The 20,472-nt window shown below is 42.7% G+C and overlaps 1 protein-coding gene across 2 annotated transcripts in view; it reads left to right on the top strand.

Annotated features, from left to right (window-relative positions):
* The window catches only part of DLG2 (discs, large homolog 2 (Drosophila)), a 1,012,119-nt gene extending 1,010,080 nt beyond the window's left edge, over positions 1–2,039 (top strand). For both annotated transcript variants that reach the window (XM_010576558.1, XM_010576559.1), the window contains one exon: positions 892–2,039. In XM_010576558.1, the coding sequence (XP_010574860.1) occupies positions 892–998 (107 nt within the window). In that variant the 3' untranslated portion in view covers positions 999–2,039. The remainder of the gene's footprint in view (positions 1–891) is intronic.
* Positions 2,040–20,472: the final 18,433 nt, after the last annotated feature.

The following is a 20,472-nucleotide window of genomic DNA, read 5'->3' as shown; positions in this document are numbered from 1 at the left end:
CCTGAAACTCAAGGGCAGTTGAGGCATTCAATTCCTTGGAATTTTGATGCACTGAAGGAATAGTTTTGCATGAATTTGATTCCCTCTCTGACCCAAAACTGCTTTTAATGAAATCAGTACAGATGTTGCATCATTGCATTTGTACAGAGCAAAGAATTCCTCACTAGCCTCAAGGCAAGAACTCAAGCTACAGATCATGGGAGGGAAGGAGAAAGGCATCTTCTTCCTGAGCTGGAAAAGAGCAAGATTTAAGACTTGCTCTGGGCCCCAGCATTTCCTTTGGATGGGTTTAGGCAGCTCCCTACTCAGGGGCCTGATATTTGTGGATAACACTCAGAAGCCCCCAGTTGCCCCTCCACATGCTGACAGTGCACATACTCTGGACTGCAGGTCCAGATTTCTGCTGGGGGGGGGGGGGCAAGGAATTTAGGAGTATAGACACTGCGCTTTGTGTTACAGTTGCTTTATCTTCTGTCACTTTGGACCTGTTCTAGTTAACTTTTTCAGCCAAGAGTGAGTCTATTGTAACTAGGTCAGGAAAAGAATAGGCTGTAAATCTGCAGCTACTCACTGCTGAAGTAGCTTCTAAATCAAATGAAATGTAAAGCTTGAGTTGCAACAGTGGGAGCCTACCATGCTGCCCTCCTGTGGGACAGAGCTGCTGTTCTCTAAACCTAGCTCAGTCGTCTCACTACAAGCAGTGGGATGGGTCTCTGTCATGGGAAGGTGCCATTGGTTTCAACTTAGTTGCCATGTGCAGGGGTATGATTTTTCCATAATCAACAACATCACAGTGTGCTAGTATTCCTTCTCATTTATTTCATCAATATCTGACACTGGATGCTGTAGAATGTAACAATTAAAAGAAATATTGATATGTTCTTACTGCAGCTATTGTCCAAGGAGATAGCTTAGAAGATATATATAATCAATGCAAACTTGTAATTGAAGAACAATCTGGGCCTTTCATCTGGATTCCTTCAAAGGAAAAATTATAAATTAGCCACTGCACCTCTGATTACGACGGGAGAATATTTAGAAGAAAACTATAATATACTATTTGGAGGCTTTCCTGTTTTTGTTGCATTTATGTTCTTTGCAGTCAATGTGAATTTTGATGAATGTACAACACAAAGTGTTTGAAGCCATGAAGGACACTGATGGGTCAAAGGGTAGGAACAAAAAGACTTCTACCATATAAAGCAAATCTGTTGTGTGCTCAGAGCACCAGTTGTAGGCATAAACTTCTGACATGGAGACCCTCTGTCAAGGGGAGCTAGCCACCTCCTGTGCCCATGCGGACATTTTGATCGATTTCAATGGCTGAGCTCAGTGTGTTGATTGCTTTAAAGAGAAGTTCCCAGCTCTTGAACCTCATATAGGGCTTGATCCTGCAAGGCGCTCAGCACTTGACCCCAATTCCTACACAAGTAGCCCGTTGACTTGGAGTCACTTGTGATCCTTCCCTGTGCCGTTCAGTCCCATCAATTCCAGTAGCACTATTCATGTGCTCAAAGCTAAGCACGGGCTTAAACGTTTTGCTAGATCAGGGCCACATGCACCTTGCAAAATCAAGCTCAGAGTACTTGGTCCACTTCCTACTGAAGTCATTGGTGGGATGCTCTTTGACTTGACTGGGAGGTGGATCCTATTCTAAGCTTGTCATTGCACATTTGTAGTTGGTACACCTCGACTTCGGTAACTATGCACATCTTTTGATTTCTGAAACCAAGTCAAGCATTTCTTTTCTCCCCTTTGGAAACACTATTGCATCAGGAACTAGTAACAATATAGTTTATTTTAATGGAGTTTGGGGGTGGGAGAGGATGGAAGCATTTTACATCAGACACACATGCACACAAACACATTCCCATGTGGACACACACGTATGAGGATTCACAGCACCTATGTTGACAAGGAGGGATACAACTGGGAAAAGCTTTAAAATTTTTGATTGTCTATTTTATCATTTATATTGATAGAAGGCACTTAAAGATGGAATAATTTATAAAAATAAAAATATATTGATGTATAGAAACTAATTTCTATAGGTAAAAATGTTTTTGTGAGATATTTTGTAAAGATTAATTAAGTGAAAGATTAAATATTTACACCCTTGTGCGACTGTAAAATGTAAAGAGGACCATCAAGTTGCATTATCCCTTTTCCTGAACAGATTCTCTATTATTAATGACAAGCAAGATAATTCCTTAAATTGTAGTTGTCAGCTTGTTTTTCTCTCAATTAAATCCTCTCCCTTGCCTCTATTTAAGCATGATGAACTCCTGTGGAAAGATCTCTTGAACTGACTGCCCTGTAGGACCTTTTCTGAACGCAAAAGGATAATGCATCTTTAAATTGAAATGGGTGATTTTTCAGAAGCAAAATGTCAGTGCTTGAATGCAGTTAATAATTTCTCTCTTGGAGGGAGTCATACTTCACCCCCAAATGTTTTATGATTCCTCCTGTTTCTTTAAAGGAAATACCAAAAGCATTTGATCTTTCCTCTCTTTGTAGGAAACTACACCAACTAACTTGTATCTTCATTCATTTCACAGTCAACAAGGGTCTTAAAAGCAAAAACTGAGGCAATGGACATTTGTGAGGGATTTGGGGAAAGTCTGTGGAATTGCAGTTTGGGGTGCATGGAAGGGGAGAAGGACGTATTTTTTTCTCATTTCACATTGCCCTTCCTTTGTATACCGAAGCCATTCTTCACTCTGACACACAAGGGGACAACTGCAAGAGATATCGTGATAGTAAACTGAATTGCCTTTGCTGCTGCTGGACCAAGTTTTCTATAAAACCCACACTCTCCTGCCTGCTGCACCGCAGGAGTCCAATGCTTATTAGCTGGTGGCTACAGCAGCCCTAATGTTTAAGGACGTTTTAAGGGCAAATGCTAAATAGACTCCTCAGCTACTTGTCTATTTGAAGCTTACATTTCTACGCCCTGTCAAGCTGACAGGTATATCCAGCCAACCTCCGCAGAGAGCGTGACTGGCTGGATGTTTGTATTATAGCCACCAGCAGTGACAGGGTTAAAAATACGGGCATTTTAGTGGCCCCAAAGTGGCCTCACTTACTGCCCTACTATGGTAACTTTGAGAAGTTCACGCTTCTTTTACTACTATTTTTCTTGCCTGGCCAGCGCAGATTTATAAACAAGGGTTTCAGTTAAGTCTCCAAAAAAGCTTTGTAACCAGAAGGGCTAGAAACTTTTTTTTTACAAAATATACATGAACGAAAGCTTCGATTTTGGATAATTCTGCAGAAATCCACAGAGCGACCCCAGATCTTTGGAAGCCATGGATTTTTCCATGCTGGCAAAGTACTATTGCCCCAGGTTGGGAAATAGCCCACCAGACCTGAAAAACCAAGTATCCTAAAGCAGGAACTTCATTCTAATTTTCAGCTCTGTTTTTAAGCAATCAATCACATCTGCTTCTTTGTTTCTTAGTTCAGCATGCAGCCTTTTACGGTACTATCCTACTAGTAACTGTTTTGCTTTGTCATGTGCTGTGCTTTACGGTGAACAGTAACACTATGGCTGAGTACAATCAATTTTTCCATCAGTCCTTGGTTACTGTAGTAACATTATTTATTTTTCCCTGTCTGTTTGTGCTTCCAGTTTAGAGTTGCCATTGCACTTCTTTTTTTTTTTTTTTTTTTTAAATAAAACATATATTTAAAAACAAATCATCAAGAGAAGCAGTAAGAGGTCTTATTTCCCTTAGGACTCGTACTCCCATTTGTTTTGTGCGTTGACGTTTTGCGTTTCATGTTTCAGCATCCTCAGAGCTGCAGTTCATTTTTGCATTGCAGCTGTTCAGATCATACTGGGTGGCAGTGGGCGGAGGAAGAGAAACATAAGATTCATGCAAAATTACAGCTGGTGCAAAAAAAAAAAAAGTCCAAACTCACAACCCACAGCAGTTGGCGCCTGAGACCATATTGGTGCTAACACACCTTAGCGTAATCAGATTCCTTTTCTATCCATGTAGAAGACTTGCAAGCGTCTAAACATGAGACAAATGCAAATGCTGGACCCTTTAGGAAAAGTGCCAGATCACACCCCTGGTGCTATTTCTCATGTTCTGGCACAGTGTGTAGCACCGTAGGGTCTAAGCAGAACCAAAATTATCACAGCTTTTTGTCCACCCATGAATGATCACGACATCTTGCTAGCTTTGTGCAGATGTGCAATATTACAACCTATTTATTTCTCCTTGCCACAAAACATCTTCCATGCACTGACTCATTGAGAGCTTGCTAAGAGGGCTCAGTGAAACGGCACTCTTTACTGGTCTTAGTCTGACCATCGACCAGTGAAAGAGCCTCTTTCTTGCTTAATTCCCCCTTCCTACAGAGGTACCCTGTCCATGCTAGCGCTTTGTAATTTCTTTGGTAGTAAAGGCTGTTTCTAGATAAATATTCTGTGATGTAATTGTGTTTGTAGCTAGCATGGTTTGATGCTCCGGTGTGGACAGGGTCCTAGGAACCACCCTGTGAAAGTCAAGGATAAGAAATCTCTCCGTTGCACTGAAATTTCAAATCCTCATCCTGGAGAGCAGTGTGGAACCTGAGCTAATAACCACTACGAGCCAGCAAGAGTGTCCTAGTTATACAACGTCCACTTACCTATTTATATTAGTTTTCTGTGGATAATTTGTTGGTGTTACACCTTCACTGTTACTTGCTCATCAGCACTCAGTCAAATTGTATTTTTGGTTTGGTTTTCTTATATTTTAATTTTTGTTTTTCAAATTGTATCCCTGACCAGAGGATTCAGTGAGTGACAACACATGAGGCTATTTGTAGGAAAAACAGTGTTAACGAAAAAAGTCACAATCTTCTTTTTAAGCTGCAGATTTAAAGCCATAATATCTGCCGTGTTCACAGAAAGTGGTCTTTTATCCTTCACAGCTTTTAATCTCAACATTTTTTCTCTTGAACATTTTGTCTGCTATGTTATGCATGCGGTTCAGTGTGCAACTGCATTCATGTGCTCAGGCCCGTGCCTTGGTGTAATAAATGTATTTTCCAATTCCATTAAAAATCAGACATCTTGTCAATTAGTTCAGAAGTAAGAATAACGTCGTCATTATGTTAAAAAAAAGGTTCCCATTCTAGGGCACAAATCAGCATCAAAGCTAACAGCAAATAACATCTAAAATCTGTCCAGCATATAGCTAGCCTAGATCCTCAGCTGGTGTACATCACAGTCACTCCATTGATTTCAGTGGAGTCCATCCCATTTACACCACCTGAAGTTACACATCCGTCCTCCCCGTTACACCTAGTTTTTAGCATTACTGTAAAACACCAAGGCCACATGATTAAACAGCAGCTCAGCACTTCCCATCATTATTTACTGCTTATATTACTGTAGCACCCAGAGGGCCAAGTCATGGACCAAGATCCTTTCGAGGTAGGTGCTGTGAAATTGCTGAACAAAAAGACACCCCATGGGCCAAATGCTGTGGAGGGGTTTTCAGAAGGCTTCAGCCCCACTGACATCTCACCAAGAGCAATAGGAACCACTACCCCATTGGCCCTTTTGAGACTCTGTCTTTAAGGTGAGGAGCGTGAGACACGACCCATCATCCCTCACACCGTGTTAGCAGCTTACGCCGTCTGGCCCTGACCTATAGCGCAGGCAACTTGCCCTGGTGTAAAACAGCATTTCTGGGGATGGGTGGTAGCCAGCATCCTAGGCAAGATCTTTGGGGGGAAAAAAAAGAAAAAAAAAAAAAAAAAAAAAAAGGCAACACTGTTGGCTCTTAGTGGGATAGCAACCTTTTAATTTCTGGATTTGTGTTCCTAAATTTGAATTGGCCAGTCCGAATTTCCGAGTGCAGCAGCCTGTACTCAGCAGGCTGCTCCATCCGGCACGCTGGCCGGCGCGCGTCTCTTTAGCAGGATGTTTCTCAGTCCAGCTGTAGCGTGGGGTACTCAGAATCTGAACTGGAGTTTACAAAATACCCTGTCCAGCTTACACTCCTGTTATGTGTAAATACTCTGCGCATCCATTCCATTTGTGTAAAGAATAAAGCACACACAATTATAAAAATTAAGATGTATATTTCATACTAGCTGTGTCCTTGCTTATTTATTCCGGTCCAAGCTCTCAGCTGTGGTTCAGTTGTAAATGCTTGATAGAGTGTTTATAAATATGTCATGAATTTTATTATAAAATATTAATATTAAAGCATTTTTACACTTTATAGCAAATGGCTTCTTCACAAGGCATAATTTGTCTTTTTTCCTTAAAGCAGAATAGAAAAAGAGAATGAATATGCTCTTAATATGTCTTGAGACACTATCACATCTATCACACGAGACAGACATGAGTCTGGAAGTGGGATGGTGGTTTCAAAAATGACTGAGGATACAGAAACTTTTTTGCTTTCTTGCACTTTTTTTTTTTCTTTTTGACTTCCCATTGACATGGAAGATGCCACCAAGAAGATTCACTCTGATGAAGTATTGCCACTTTCTCCTTACCACACTTCTGCTGTGTATTGGGTATCATTAGCATCTTGGTGAAATATTTTATTAATTAAAGCATTGTTCCATGTTTCTGACATCACAGCACAGCCATTGGGATAAGGACTGTAATAATTACATGCTTGTGAGCAGCTTAGTGGAGCATAAACTCCGTTGTGCTATGAGGTCCCAACAGCCCAAGAACCTTGGGTTTTGGCCATCCCAGGAACGTCTTTGCAGATGGCTTGTGGGCTCCAGGCAGGCCACGTGAACATTGCCAGTCTCCAGCAGAGGCAGAAATGTGACAGGGACACTGCTTTCGACCCACAGACGGTGCTAGATTCAGTCTGCAGAGGACCACGGAGCCTCCATATGGCTCTGGGAGCCACAACTGACACTATAGGGAGAGAAACTCTGTCCACAGAGTTTTACATGCATAATCACAAGGATGGTTAATCATCTAAACATTCATTGTGATGCCTTCGACTTCTCCAATAAATTCAGAAGAGATAGAGAATCCAAACAACATTTCACATTGATATGCAGATGAGCACAACTTAAGGAAAAAAAAAGTTATTTTTGAGAAGCCAGCCTGTTTACTGAGAGGTTTTTCACAGCACTAAGTTACCGCTCCAACAGTCTTAGCAACAAAGTGAAGTTGCTTTCCTGAGCAACGCTGTACAAAGCAGTCTGTAGGTGGGCTCTTCATTACAGAGCAGCATCTCTTATTAAAGTACTTTCTTCTTCATCCTATCGCTAGGCAAACCTGAGCTAATTCCCCAGGCTATATTCTGCAAAAACAAGAGAAACTTGGAAAACAATCTTTATAAAATGCCTGGGAAGCAGGAAATATTAAAACTGCAGGAACATAGACATGCTATGACTACTGATTCAGGCAGTGGTGGCAAACCTTGCCAGCTTGTTGCCTTGGCCAGGCATGGGGTATGTCCTGAATGGTCACCTTCTGTCATTTGTCCCACTGCCCAATGGTCCCTTCAGAGAGCCAGCCAAATATCTGGACTCAGTTGTGCAATCACACCCCTGTGGCTTGAAAGACACTCCATCCCAGTTTGAAAAATTATTTGGGACCAGAGTTGCAAGGTAGGTGGACAGTACGCCTATGTACAGATACCGCCAAGTGCCTAATCCATCTTGGGAAAGTCATTTCACACTGATTTTCAGAAGAATTTAGGTGCCTATCTGGCATCAGCAAATTACTCATTTCACTATAATCGTAGCACTTCACAGCTGGCACACAGCAAGGCAATGACACCTGGGTCCCTATGTCACCTATGGGAGAGCAGGAAAATGGTGACTGAGCTCCTAAATCTCTGGGCACATATCAGATCCTCTTCCCCATCAGCAATTCATACAGCAATCTTTATTATCAAAAATCTTGGACAACGCAGGAATAGTTACTATAATAGCCCTACCAGAGCAGGATGCACCACCGGCACCATTACAAAGCCCATTGCTGTAAGGAAGGTGACACCACAGCCGCAGAACAAGGGGCTGCTTGGGTTGGTTGGCTGGACATGTCACCAGTAAAACAACCACAGCTGAACTTGTCTATAGACCAGTTTGGAAAGCTGTGGACAAAAGCACAGCTCCCCTGCTCAGTGGAGGAGGGCTGTTCTGGATAGCACCCACCGCTGCAGTCTCTTGCTGATGGAGATGCCTCCTCCGTGACGCACTGGGGAGCTAATAATGGTGCCAAATATCCTAGGGAGGCAGAGCATGGTACCCAGAAGAGAGAAGTAATTTTAGTCAGTGAAGAAATTGAAATGCTTGCTGCAGAAGCTCATTAACTACTGTCAACTGCTCATTAGCCCTTGATCTAAGCAGAAGCAGGTGGTGGCAACCAGGGAAAGTGAATTAGGTCTAATATATTATTAGTGTAATAGTAACAGGGCTGTTACAACATCAGTAGAAAAGCAATACACAGCTGGCCCCTACACTACACCAAGTGATTAATTAATGTCTCAGGCTAAACAACTAGCCTGAATTTGAAGGCTTGCTCTGGTATGTATGGATAAAGAGCTTTCACCTAAGCCCTTCATGGCTTTCCTTCCACACAGTGACTGCCTGACACCGCCAAAGACTTTGCCTTGCAGTAGAGTCTAGAAATGCAATAGGGCATCAGCTATAAATTGCAATTTGCAGATGTCTTTAAGCTGCAAAACTCTGGGATGGGCTTTAAACATTTAAGAGAAGTACAAAGGTGCTGGGAACCTGGAGTTAAACCCACCTCTAACAACAGCTCACACGAAGTCCCAGTCTGCAGCAGACACTCACCAGTATCACCACCAAACCCTGTCTGACCTCTGCCTGAGCTACCAGCCCCAGCAGGCTAGTCTGAACAAAAATCATGCCAGGCTCCAAGGAAACATTTTCTTTAAGCTCTTATTGCCACCTGCTCCCTTTTTCCCAAGAAAAGGTGTTGCCACTGTCCCATCTGCAGCAAGAGCTGGTCAAGGGGCTGTTCATCACCTTTAAACTCAAAGCACAGGGCTAAATTGTCACAATCAGCATGTTTAAGTACTAGAGTGTCAAACCGATGTCAAACACCCCTTCTTTCTCTCTTTTTTAACAGAAAGTGTTTCGAACGCTGTCAACCTGGTGACTCACAGAACGAATCTAAAGGGTCTGAGGGCAAATCTTTGTCCTACCCTCCTGTCATTGCCTGTGCACACAGGGGGGTTGGACAGGTTTTGCGGGATGCAGGAGTCACCAAAGCACCCTTTTTCCTCCTCTGGTGGTGTATTTATTGGCCATATTCTTCCTGCCTGGATGTGCTTTGCTGGGAGTCAGTTGCTGAGTAATGGCAATACACCCTCGGTAAAATATTAGACAAATATTTTCTAAGCTTTTAATCCCTCATCTGTATATAATGCTTCTTAATAGGGCTGGCATTTGCTGTAGGTAAGTATGCTTATCAGCTTACAATATAATCTCACAGGCAGCGTATCCAGAGCCTCTTTTTTCAATAGACACCACATCGTCCTATTTTAGAGATACCAAATGAGAAGGAACATACTGTTCTGAGGCTGTGTCTCCTAAACAGGGAAAAGCCCTGCAGATCCCCAACTCCAAGGCAATTGGCAGAAGGCGCATTTCCAACTAACTGAGCTTAGGTGTTTGCCTGAGCTTCGTCCACGGTGGGACAGGATTTGGGAAATGGGTGCAGTGTGTGGAGGTGAGGTAAGTGGCTAGTGCCTGATTCAGCTGGGTGGATTTGGGGTGCGGAGGGGGTGGTAATCTCATCAACTATAGCAGGTACATAATGCTGTGGGAGGGGGAAGGTCTCGCATTATTTAGTGCCTGCTTCACTCCATTAACCAGCAGAGTTACAGATGGAGGCTAAAGAGCCTCTGAGCATAATGTTAGATAGGGCAAATACCAATTTCAATGCATTAAAGAACCCAAAGTAAAACACTAGGGACCAGGGAAGTGGTAATTCGTAGTCCTGTGGAAGAAGCCAGTTGTTAGTGGAGTCTTTGCTCATGGAGACAAATCCCCAGTGACCACAAATCTCTGCCCTAAATATAGCAACTGCCTTCCCTCAAGCAGGAATCGAGGCACCACAGCGTGTGCCTGAGAGCGACCCGCGTAGCCAAGGCACAACCTCACTGCTCACAAATGCTTTCTGAAGGGCCCATCCATGCTGGTGTCCCAACCCATCACTTCAAGCCATCTCCACCGGCTCTGCAGAATAGCTGCGGGCTTGTTCTTCCCCACGTGTGCACACACACACACACACGCACATACAGAGCATCCAGGGACACAAATCGCTGACCTGAGCAGCCCGAGTGTCTCAGCATCAGAGGAGCCACTGCAGCACACGTTCAGGTGCAAACACTGAGGGCAGCAGTGCCATATGTCCCTCCCTGGACTGTAGGCACCACATTCCCACCTAAAAAACTCCAGCGCAGAGCCCAGAAACTCTCCAACGTTTGGATGCCCACACTCTCACAGGGTAAACTTTTACAGGGCAGCTCTTCAAGGTCCCTCATGTAGGTACCCAGGCAATATGTACCCATCACAACCCAGCCCAGGGCAAGGAACGCATACTATAGATTTTCTATATGGCTGTCTTGAGATTCAATGCGATGAAGCTAGTGTCCCGCTGGATGGCACAGCCTGGCTTGAAAGCGTTGGGGAGGAAAGGGGAGCATACACACACAGGCAGTGCTTATCTCACGGAGAATTTGCCACCTTGGCTGGAGCAGAGTCATTGGAGTGCTGGAGGTACAGGTTGTTTAGGAATTAATTCTCTTGATAGCAGCTAGAGCTAAGTCTTCCCAAGCTTCCCATAGAAACATAGCCAAAGATTTATATTTGCCCTCAGTGACGCCTGCTGCCCGTTTGGTGTATGATTAGGGAATTCATCTCCGTATGATATGTGCCCACGGTGAGAGGAAGTAATAATGCTACCACGCACTATCCCACTATCTGCAGGACCTCTGTTGTGCTAGGACAGTTTACACAAGAAATCATTTAAACCACAGCACCTTTACTGCTAATTTTTAGCCGGAGGTGCAGGAAGTGCAGGCAGGGAACAAAAAAAATGACAGGAGAGTGACATTTCATTGCAAAGGCCATAATAAATGCCTTTGAGCAGGGGTAGAAAAGGTATAAAGAGAGACCATGGAGGTGAGGCAAACAGAAGAAGCTGGTGGCAGAGGAAGGGCTTGGCCATGCGCAAAGAGGGAGGAAGGGGGCTGTGAAGCCAACAGTCGCAGACCCTGAGGATATTGTCCAAAGCCGTATCAAGAGCTAGAACTGCTCACGGGGAGCATTAGTCTCTCAGGACAGTATTTCCTTTTGCTTCAAGAAAAATAAAGCAAAGCAAAGCATTGAGAACTGAAGAATAAAAAATAAATTAAGATGCATTGGCCACTCTTCTTCTCCAGCCTCTTTCAAAGAGGAAGAAATATCCCTCTGTATTTTGCTTACACCCCAGGGTGGAGCTGGCTAATTAACCGAGATGGGCAGGCATGGCAACCAGAAATCCCCTCCAGGTAGGAGTAACAGAGGCTACAAAGCCTCCTTTATGAATCTACTGCACCCAGGCTCCCTCTGAACAGCAGCTGTGATGCTCGTGCAGCTGTGATACTGACCCTGCTGGTCCTGGGACATGTGTCAGAACTAAATTACAGAGCCAGAATTAAATAGGAGGATGATGCTGATGCTGGTGGTGGTGGTGGTGGTGTTGATGATAATAATAACAATCACAACAATAACAACAACAAAAATAAAGACTTTCTTTGCCCAGTTTGAAATTTCAGGGATTTGGCTGCATGCCAAAAAGAGATGGAAAGTTGAATGTACTTGAACTTTTCATGAATAAATAATGTCCCCAAAATGTCAGTTCAAAAATGTCACATGTTTTGACATTCAGAACTCAGAATACATCATTTCAGACTGACAGACCACAGCAAACCCATATTAGCTGGAGGATCCTTTTTTTTAGTATAAAAACAACTTTTAAAATATCTGGCTTTTGGTCCAGCTAAGATTGGCTTAGATAAACCCAGCAACTAATGGGGAAAAAAAAAAATGTTTGTTCCAGACAGTGTGACCAGTTTTGCCTAGACCCTTGAGAAGTTTCCACAGTGTAATAGGATGTTTATTATGTGATATGGGCACTCACATGTCAGAGAAAGAGATTTGTGAGACACTAGTAAGAGACCATATCATACACTTAGACAGATCAATTCCCATCCAACAGTGAAAATAGGAGATAAATGACAAATGTGTTATAGAGCAGGGACTAGAGACTTTGACCGTCCAAATGGTAATTCGTATTTGGAAGTAAGTATATCTGAGCAAGCATCCCAAAACCTTTCTCCTTCCCAAACACCTATTGAAGGTTTTTTCCTACTAATTAATGCCCATGAAAGAGTCATTTTAATTGTGGATTTTCAAAGAATCTGTGTTTATACCAGAAAACAGTGTGCTGCAGAACTAGAAATGAAGGAAGAGAAGATAGCTTAGGCAAAAATGTTTGGATATGTTTCAACTTGTAGGAAAATCAGATTTAAGAAGTGATGAAAAAGAAGGACTGATAGAAACCAACCATCCATGGTGATGGCCCAGGGACACTGTAAAACAAGCTGAATGAATTATGACACAGAAAATAGCATTCAGGTTAAGGGGAGATTAACAGTCAAACAACACCTGTAAGATAGGAATAGAAATTAAATTCATAGAAACCAGCATCGTCAAAAGAGGAAGAGATGGCAGTGGAGAATGATGCTCCCCAGAACTGGGTCCATTCAAAATATAACCCCTAGGAAAATACTCACCAAAACTTGGTAGGCTGAGAGGACTGACACTCTTCATCTACGATATGCTGTTAACCCAGTGCCTTCAAAACCTTCAGAGGACACCACACACGAACGCCTCAGTGTCTAGTAAACAGCTCCAAAATGGTTTCAGACCTATGAGCCTTCACTTTCCCATTTTTTTCCATCCAGGAATCCAACAGACCTTCCCACAAACCTCATCCAACAAGCAATATGCCTATATCATGCTACAGATACCATGATCTGACCCACTTGGAGATACTTAGAGCTGCCAAATCTCATTGGTTTGCCTCTGTCTCTCCCCAGCTGGGACTCTGGCCTCTTACTAATCTTGCTATTTAACATGCACTATTTGCATAACCAGCCTAAAGTATTCATCAGCTAAAAGGTTTCTTCCAAAACCGATAGAGGAGCTTTGCGATAGATGGCAACCTGTATTTGAAATATTCATTTCTAACACTTCAGTCATTTACAATGGTCTAAGCACTAAGCATTAATCACAGACAGCTAAATCGAGGGACGTAATTTTTTGTACACAGTCAAAGCAAATGCCCCAGGCCCAGTCTCTGCCCCATCCCACGGCACAGCCCCAGGTAGCCACAGCAGAGCAGTGGTGGCTCTGTGGAGGACTCTGGCCCAACAACTTCTCATCTCAAGAGTGTTTCCTTTAATCCAAATTCCCTTTGTTGGGGATGGGAACCCAGCGCACACCCCCATACCCATCATTGCCTCTGAATTTAGCCGTAAGCAGTCCTTCTTACATACGAGAGAAGTTTCTCCCTACTCAGCAAAGACTACCCGTGGGATTCCCCCTCTCTGACTTAAAATCCCATAACTTAAAGACTATACTGCAAAATGGCTCACATTTGCACAATACCTCTAACACAAGCAAATCTGCCTTCCCACACTGAATCCAGGCATGTTTTCTTGGCTCCTTTTTCTTACTCTTGTATTATAGTCATAATGAATGAGAAAAAATTGAGAAGACCTACTAAAAATCTTATTTCAAATTTGTCATCTGTGGTCATCAAGGGACAATACCATAAATTTTGACATCAGCATTTTCCAGACATAAAGGCTGGTAGAAGAATGTAAAAGACAACATTATAGCAATACTGTCAGCCAAGCCCTGTAGACTATGAGAGTGTGAGAGATGCTGATGGGATTTCACAGGCTTGAAAAAAGTTTCAAAAAATGTCAGCAAGATGTTTTGAAAAAAAAGAAATTGAGGGTGACAGGCATAAAAATCTAGCAAAATAAAGATCTGTTGACACATAAAATGCCATTTTTCATCAGACACCAAGTGAAGCTTAGTCTACATGTGGTTTTCTTACAACAGTACACTTTTACTGTTTCTCACTTGGCTTGCAAGTGTAATAGTGAGTTTATGTCATTTTCTGCCAAAAATTGCCTAGCAAGCTGCTTTTTCAGCTTGGGAATGCAGTAAAAAACTGCTGTTTACCTATCACACATTTTTAAGCTGTTGAGTTTTTCAACTAATAATAAAAAGTGTCAATCATATTTTTAGCTGAGGAAACATGGTCCTGACTGCATTCAGGTTATCTCTTTTGTCAGCTACTGCTCCCCATCAGTGACACATTAGTGCCAGAGCTGTGGGCAGATTTCAAGTTCATTTAAGTTCACCCATGAAACTTAAGATTAAAGTGGTTAGAATTCTAGCTGCTGGCTAAAAACTCATTAAATAATTGATTTTATTTTTTTTTAAGAACTCATTATTTTAAAGGCAATACCATTTCTACTTATTAGTCAAAAAATGCTCCAGTCCAACATGTGATATCTAAGCCCAGCAGGCAGAAGGAAAGGACCTTTCCAGTCCTCCCTTGTGGACTGGTCCTGGCTGGGTGATTCAAGGTAATTTTGTTGATGTTTCTCTCTTGCTTGCTCCTTAAAACATCCAGTCTTAATGAAAATTCACAGAACACTGGTCAGGTGACGCCATCACCAGAAAACAAGAAGAGTGGGAAGGTATGTGCTGAGAAGGTAATGCCTGAGAGTCTCCCAAGGACTTATTTTCTCTAGACACTGGCAGTGCTGTGTAGTCCAGAAGAACTGATAAACTCAGCGAGCAGGACTCTGCTGAAACTGCACTAGCACCCAGTAGCAGCAACGAGGGGTTGCACGGTTCAGACCTCATCCAGGCGTGTGATGGCTGCTATACACAGGAATATACACACCCCTGATAAAAGAGAGTCTTCTCGGAGGGATTTTCCAGACACCTGCCAAGCAGCCATGTGTGTCAGTTTGACCCTGCACTTCTGAGTTTGACCCTACACTTCTGAGTACACAGCTGGGCTTGGTCTCCAAAACGCTGCTGCAACCATGTAAATATGAATGAGGATGTCTGTTAACTACATGGGTTAGTATGTTGCATGAATTAACGATCTGTTATTACTAGTAACAGCTTGATTCTGTTAACTACAGAACAGATTATTCCTAAGAAATACTAGTTGTGCTCTGTGTCTCCCCAAAACTCACACCTAACAGTGAAGATCACCAAACTCCTGGGACTGTCCTTCCATTTTCACTTCTTTCAGCAACAGTGTCAGCTTAAGCAGTTGCCTCTCTCAGCCCCTCCATTTTCTGCATGGCTATTTTTGACATGAATGAGCTCTCTGAAATGGTTCGCCCCATGGGAAGAAGCTGGGGCAGACTTCATATGTTCTTCAGATACCTACAAGTGATGACGAGATCTCTCTCTAGATTTAGATACCCTAGTGAACTTGAGCATCCAACATTTATGCCTCATCCCCTTCCCTGGGCCCAAGCCATAAACCCAAACCAATTTTTTTTCAGAAACAAAACATCTGCCCAGAATTTTGTGAATCTCACCAAAAGCACCTAATCCACTGTTGCACTCAAGAATGTACAAGGACCTACAAAATACCACATGATACCTATACGTAAATAGAGACCAATACAAGTCAACTTATACAAAGTTGGTTTGTGTTTGCATGAATTTTCAATAGTCCTTGTAACCTGGCAAATCTCATTGAATGACATTATACTTGCAAAGGCTGCCTGCTTTGTAAATTCTCTAAAAACCTAATACCTCCATAGGGAGAAAAATAATTAAAAATTAAATAGATCACAATATACATCCATAACCTGATCCTGAAAGACATTTTCCTGCAGCTTTTATACTGATAAGGGTGCTCTGGTAACTTCAGATCCTTACATTCGTGCGAGCCAACAGATATCCCCTGACTCATTTTCCTAGTGGGGTTCTTCATGTGACAGGTTATCTCTTACTGGGTGTTTTCACAAGATCAAGATCATGTGTTCAGTAGCTTCCTTTCCCAGTGACCTCAACAGCTTGTAGCATCTCAAGGACTAGTCTTTGCAGTCCAACTGCTGTTTCAACCCATCTTTGCAGCAAAGATGTAATTATGTCCTGCAGGAAATACAGCAGGTACCACCTTGGTAGGGATGATGCAAAATGCAAAACATAGGCATTCAGGAAAATAAACAGGATTGAGGAAGGTCTTTATGGGTCTTTATGAGTACCACTGCTTTGGAAATATCTTCACTTCATAAAGACATTCACATACAAATTTTCTCAGCAATTGCAATTGCTATTTCTTAATTCACACAGGTCCTGGGCATTAAAAACCCATGGGCATCTTGTGATTGACCTCTCTGTATGCAGACTTGATCTACAGATAGACCATCCAATGACCACACCATGTTTAATTATTAAATCAACAGAGATGCCTGAGGTCAAGGAGGAGGTGAGCACTGGTCTGGCCTGCCCAACCCTGGCTGTGCATTTACCTGTTAACACTGTTTCATCACAAAAATCATGGCACTAATGAGCAGCCTGAGGATGGAAAAGATCCTGTATCGGTGACCATAACCCATGACTGTGGCCAAGAAAGTGTCAAGATAAGTTGTTATTAGTATACTGCTGAGCAGCATGGTCAGAAAGCGCATGATTTCCTAGGTTTATTAAGTTAATTTTGAAGTTAGTTAAGAGAATACTTCCTGTATTGAAAAATAATATACAGGACATTGAAAAATAATATACAATATTCAGGTTGTTGCCCTTTTTTTTTTTTTTTTTTTTTCTTTTTACCTGGCCCCCAGAGAATGATGTCTTATCTCTTTCTCGCCTGTTTTGGCAACCACTTCTTGTCTCTTGCCTCTGGACACCAGTGAACTAATGTTGTTTCCACCATGGAGTTCTCTTGCTAATGAAAAAGCCTGCTGCCTGACTCACCTGCCTCCTCTCTGTGCTGCTGAAGGCTTAGAGGACAGCTAAACCTTTGCTCTTCTTAGGCAGACGATGGACTGAAACTCAGAAAGTCTTGATTCCATTCTGGCTTCTTTCCATGTCTCAGGTTCCCCATCTGGAACGTGCGGATGGTAAAACTATCCTTCCTGTAACAGGAAATTCATGCTTGAGAGATGATGATAAATTGATACGTGATATAGACAAAAGCAAACCCAAAATTATTTCAGGGCTTATTCAGAAGGAAGCTTGAGCTTAAACTTCTCAGTTGTGTGAGGTAATGCTGAATAAGGAGACACAGTGACTTCTTACCTTCCCTTGCTCTGTGTGCAAGACCACATGTCGCAGTACTGTGCCCTTGAACGGATCTAAACCTAAGTTGTGTTTGGTCTCAGTTCTATCCAGGTTTTTATCCAGTGCACAGCAGAGAGTTTCTGGCTGTCAAAAGCTTATTTGCTATCCCTCCATGGAGCCATTAACTTATAAAACCAACTAACTTCCACAGAAGCATAGTCTCAGTCTTCAAACACTGAGCACGTTCTGTTTGGTATTTATAGGCCAAGCCAACTCAATTGCAACAGATTTGAAATATAATTAACTCTCACCAGATGTAACATTTTTTGTTTTCATCTCAGCACCATCCAAAAAGATGAGAAAATTCTGCCCTTGAAATATTCTGCCCTTGAAATATCAACAAATCCGAGCAAAAGCATATGCAAGCTGATCTAGTCAATGGTAAACTCTTCTGATCAGTATGAGCAGAAGGGATCACCTCACCAAATATGTGGAGTGGCTTTAGAAAGTAAAAATCTGATCTGAACAGCCAAATAGTCGTTGCAATTGGAGATGAATTATTAAACAGATTAACACTCATAACAGTGAACTTGCAGAGACACAGACACTGAGCAAACACACAGTCTGTATACTTTGGGATGCAGAGCAGAACAAAAAGAAATGAGATCTTGAGGGAATTTCTCTAGAGCTGAGTCAGCTGGAAATTTCCTGCTGCTTTCTCTTCAAAATATATTTTTCCCCAGAGAAAATACGCAAAGGGGAAAAATAGAAAAAATGGTGGGAGGGTGTAATATAGCCCTGCCACTTAAGAGCTGCTGAGACTTTTTTCTTCATCTGCAAACGATCTTATGGAAAACTTCATGAGAGCCATGCACATTTAGGTTGACAAGTGATGTGGGTCACTTCCTCTGCTTAACTAGTTGGATGGCCAGAGACACACCGGCTTATGCCAATTGTACTCTTTGGCTCTCGTGTTCATTTTCAACTGCTGCATTGCATTGAGGGAAGCCAAGAATACATCACGTATGCAAGTCCAATGGCTTCCAGCCTTGGGAGAGCAATGGATGTTGCCGTTCCTGCTGGCTGGGGAGCAGGGTGAGCAATGCAGAGGTTTCTGCAGCCTCCCAGTAGCTCCTCCCAGGGTGCCCTTGAGGGTAAATGACTGGGTGGCCAAGGCCTTTTTCACGCTCAGTTCTCAGAGCATGTTGGAGACAGCCCATAAGGCCACATATTTACGCAGGTTTGGAAACAAACATTCTGGAGAAGCACGTCCAGCATGCGTGGTGTGCTGCAGGCTGCAGTGATGGGGCACGGGACAAGGAAACAGGGTAAAGAAGAGGGACAGAGTCCCTCCAAAAATGCTACCTTCCTGTCATTAGGAACCAATTCCATTTCCATTGTCCAAAGCACTGCAGAGACAGACCTGACGTGAGCAGTGGAGCAGGAGTTACCTGGTCATACCTGGGCTCCAGTTCTGCTGGCCCAGGCTGGGAAGTGCCCACAAACTGCCACTGTCTCTCTGAGAATTAGATGCACCCCTTAAGCATCACAGACACAGTCAGGGATGACAAGGCATGACGATAGCTCCTTGCTATCCCAGAAGCCATTTATAGCCATGGGAGAAGGACTGGGTTAAGATTTTTTATCCCACAATATCCTGAGATAGCAGTGACAGCCTCACTGCTGGTCTATTAATATTGCTTAGCGCCTATACGATATAATTTGCCTTCTCAGGTACTGATGTGAAGCTTGCAGCTCTATTGCTCGGGTACACGGGTATAATCAGTAGCAATCGATGCTTGTGTTTTACACTGCCAGAAGTATTTGCTAGAAAGGTTACAACTATTTTCCAATATTAATCAGCCATGTCAGCAGGTGCTGTAATTTCTATTGATTGCTACCTCATTAGTAGAAGGCAAGCCAGGAGATGAACAAACAGCCGTAACTGGAAAATGGGGTGGTTCTGTAAACTGGTTTATCTGGTAAATTTAACTGGCAATTCCGCTCCACATTCAAGAGATACTGATCCTTTATAGAAATCCTTTCAATATTTGTACCTCTCATTTCAACATCTAGTTGATTATGCTTGTGAAAGCTAAAAAAAACAGCTTTCATTTTGACTCAAAATGCCACAAGTAAGGCAATGTGACATTTAATGTGATTTCTGCCATTTCATACTGCACTTTCTGATTTTTAAAGCCTTTCTCTCATAGGTAAAACTTTGTGCATTTAATGCCATGTCATTGATCTTATTTTTGAGGCTATTAATGACTCACCCATCTCCCCTTGACCTCTGTTGTTCATCACTACCTAGCAATGTATGGCCATCAGTCTGGTTGTATTTTGGTTCCAAGATGGACTTTACGGGCTTTTAGGACACTTGTTAAGATTTTCTGTGCTTTGTTTCCTCCACCTCACCGCGCCCCACCCCCCCGTGAAATGATGACAACAATACTTAACTTCCTCATATCTTTGGTTTTCTTATAAGTGCACAAACACTGTGAAATAGAGATAGACCTCAAGTACATGTTTCCATAGCTCCGAGCAGATGCGGCCATGATCTCTACTGGGGCTGGGAGACACCGCTGTTATAGAAATGATAATGTTAATGCACTGCCTGTGGGGGTGTTCTCTCTCACTGAAAGGGAAAAGACATGAAAACTGGCTGAATTATTGTTGCTTTCTTTGCCTGCATGTTGCAGCACTACCTCTCCGCACTGCATAAATGCAGTCGCAATGTAATATACCCAGGCAAAAATAACTGGTGAATTCTGCTGACATGTTAACCTCAGTTCTGCACCTGTGCATTTCTCCCTGACACTCATCAATCCTATAGGTTTCGTAGGGAACCTGCTCATCTCAAAGCACTTCCTACCAGTCCATCACTGATTAAACCCATGCTGCTGTGCTCCTATGAAGCAGGGAAATTGGTGATAGTGGGGAAGCAACAGGAGGAACAATCAACTGTATGGTGAGTTTCTTTGGACTGTGAATCAGTTTCCAGATTAACGTTGTAGATCAATTGCTTGATTTTTTTAAAAAGTGGACTGGATAAAGTCACAGAAAATGCATCAGAGAAGAATTCTATTCCTGGAGGATGGACTAGGGGAATGTTGAAGTTTGCTTGAACTC

The sequence above is a fragment of the Haliaeetus leucocephalus genome, unplaced genomic scaffold (genome assembly GCF_000737465.1).
Source record: "Haliaeetus leucocephalus isolate CR32 unplaced genomic scaffold, Haliaeetus_leucocephalus-4.0 Scaffold536, whole genome shotgun sequence".
In the NCBI taxonomy this organism is placed as follows: Eukaryota; Metazoa; Chordata; class Aves; order Accipitriformes; family Accipitridae; genus Haliaeetus; species Haliaeetus leucocephalus.
Note: the sequence above shows the minus strand (reverse complement) of the source record. Positions and strands in the feature narration are given on the sequence as shown.